The 2,688-nt window shown below is 31.6% G+C and overlaps 1 protein-coding gene across 1 annotated transcript in view; it reads right to left on the bottom strand.

The window, feature by feature from the left end:
- LOC107734258 (cadherin-23-like) overlaps positions 1 to 2,688 on the bottom strand; it is a 236,996-nt gene that overhangs the window by 189,949 nt on the left and 44,359 nt on the right. Inside the window, exon 3 of the mRNA XM_016546172.1 lies at positions 1,670 to 1,762. Within this exon, the coding sequence (XP_016401658.1) occupies positions 1,670 to 1,762 (93 nt within the window). The remainder of the gene's footprint in view (positions 1 to 1,669; positions 1,763 to 2,688) is intronic.

Here is a 2,688-nt window from a genome sequence, read left to right as displayed (position 1 = left end):
TCTGTGCTTGCCAACAAGGGTTTCTGCACCAAGTACTAAGTCATGTTTTGCTTGGGGATCAAATACTTATTTCACTCATTGAAATGCAAATCAATTTCTAACCTTTATATAATGTGTTTTTTCTGGTTGATATTCTGTCTCTATACGTTAAAATAAACCTACCATAAAAATTACAGACCCTTCATTTCTTTGTACGTGGGCAAACTTACAAAATCAGCAGGGGATCAAATAAATATTTTCCCCACTGTATGGTTGTGTGTTTAAATCTGATAAAGAGACTACATTATTTGGATATTCTGTTTCTCTGCTGGACCATAACGATCATGGTAAAATGTGTTGCATGGTGTTTATTTATGCTGATTAAATATAATAGTATCTTTTTCTGTCAGACACTAATGAAAATCACCATGTAGAATAATGGGAATTACAAATAAATTAAATGCATTGTAAAATATTCATAAAACATGGTAAAATGTGTTGTACAGTGTGTATTTATACTGATTAAATAAAAAAAAAACATCTGTAAATATACTAATGAAAATCACCATTTAGAAAAATTGTAAAATATATATATATATATTGATAATTACAAAAAATTGTGGTGAAATATGACCTGGACATGTTTCAAAAGAAATGATACAAGCTGCAACTTAAAAGAGTATTTAGTGATCCTAAAAGGTAAGAGACAGTCAGAGAGACTCTACACTGAACAATCCAAATCTCTTTGAGTTTTCCACAGGTCTGATGAAGAGCGAGAATTATGGGTAAGTGGCCAAACATGTCGGTCCTCCTCTGTCCTCCTAAGTGCAGACAGCTTAATCATCAAGCCTCAGTAAACAACATCAGCTAAATACAGCTCTCTCGCTCACACTCGCTCACTCTCACCCTACTTTTATTTACACAGAATGACAGATTGAAAAGAGAAAAAAAAACTGTGGCTTTGAAGATTTGCTGTGTGGAGGAGTGTGGGATGTATATAGACACACAATATAAAAACATCAGCTGAGGTGTGTGTGTGCTGCAGAGAGAGAGAGAGAGAGAGAGAAATGTCTACTTTACTCTACCAGATTACCTCATGTCAGGGATTAGAAGGGGATGGGCCAGACGGATGATGGGAAAAGGAGTGAGGGATAAATTGAAGTTGGAAGAGTGTTGATTGACAGAGCAGGAGAGTGAGAGAAGGGGAAGTCTGTTGATCTTAGTCGGGGGTGACGAATATGACGAAAAAAGAAAGATATATAGAAATAAAGAAAATTCAAAAACATTCTCCACATTCCAAACATATTTGGAATTCAGACTTTGAATGAGTCTTATCATAAGACATCATGAAATCACTGGTGAACATTGTTTCAAGAAAAAAAAAGTTTAACTTAAAAATGAATTAAAATAAAACAACAAAATACAATATTTATTGTAAAACATATAAAATGTTTTAAAATAAAAAAGAAATATTTAAAATAAATGCATTAATTAAAAACGAAATAAATCCAAATAAAACAACTTAAAAAAATTAAATAACATATAAAAATAAAATAAAATGTCTCACCCAACATATTTCCATATCAAACAGGATATTACAGTAATGAGAAGATAAATCACATTATAGAAGCAAAATAGGATGTGAATGCCACTGCAGGTTGATTTTGAGAAGTGAAGTGTTATACATTACCTCTGGTATTTGAACAGCATAGGGCTGGTTGAAAAAGGATGGCGCATTGTCATTTACATCTCCGATCTGAATGTTCACTGTATCCTTGACGACCTAAAAACCAATTAAATCAAATAACACATAAAATAAAATTAAATAATAAATAACATTCTATTAACTCTACATTGGATTTCATAGATTAAAAAACAAAAAAACTATTCAAGTTAGTCTATAGTAATTGACACTATAAAAGAAAAGTTCATCAAGACAATTTTTTAATGGTTTTAAATAAGAAATTGCAGTCAGTAAAAGTCTCTTGTGCTCACCAAGGCTTAATTTCTTTGATCAAAAATACAGTAAAAACAGCAATATTGTGAAATATTATTAACATTTAAAAAATTTGATTTGAAAATATTTTAAAGTGCAATTTATTCCTGTAATGCAAAGCTGAATTTAGCTGTTATAGGCTATATGACATTATAGTCAGATATGACTGCGCTAATGAAACGCGCATCGCCGTGGACGAGTAGCTGAGTATCTCTTCAGCAAGCCGGATGAAACAAAGTAAGACGCAGACAGTCAACACACAATCATCTTCATTAAAAGTAGTAAGACAAGTTATCTTTCCAGTGCTGATGCCGCGCGCTCTCCTATTGCGGTCTTTGATGTTGAAATGAGCTGATAATTAATAAAATGCAGAGCTTATCTTTTGATTTTGCAGTGTCACATGATTCTTCAGAAATCATTCTAATATGCTGATATGGTGCTCAGGAAACATTTCTTAATATTATGAGTGCTGGAAACAGTTAAGTGCTGCTTAATATCTTTGTGGAAACTGTGATACCTTTATTATTATTTTTATGTTTGTTTGTTTTTTTTTGTAATTAATACATTTTTTAAGGAAAGTTCAAAAGAGCAGCACTTATTTAAAAAATATTTTTTGTAATTATTATCAATGTCGAAAACAGTTGTGCTGCTTAATATTTTTGTGGAAACTGTGAAAATTTGTTTCAAGATTGTTTGACGAATAGCACGTTTAA

This window comes from Sinocyclocheilus rhinocerous, unplaced genomic scaffold (assembly GCF_001515625.1).
Source record: "Sinocyclocheilus rhinocerous isolate Xijiao unplaced genomic scaffold, SAMN03320098_v1.1 scaffold730, whole genome shotgun sequence".
NCBI classification, from domain to species: Eukaryota; Metazoa; Chordata; class Actinopteri; order Cypriniformes; family Cyprinidae; genus Sinocyclocheilus; species Sinocyclocheilus rhinocerous.
Note: the sequence above shows the minus strand (reverse complement) of the source record. Positions and strands in the feature narration are given on the sequence as shown.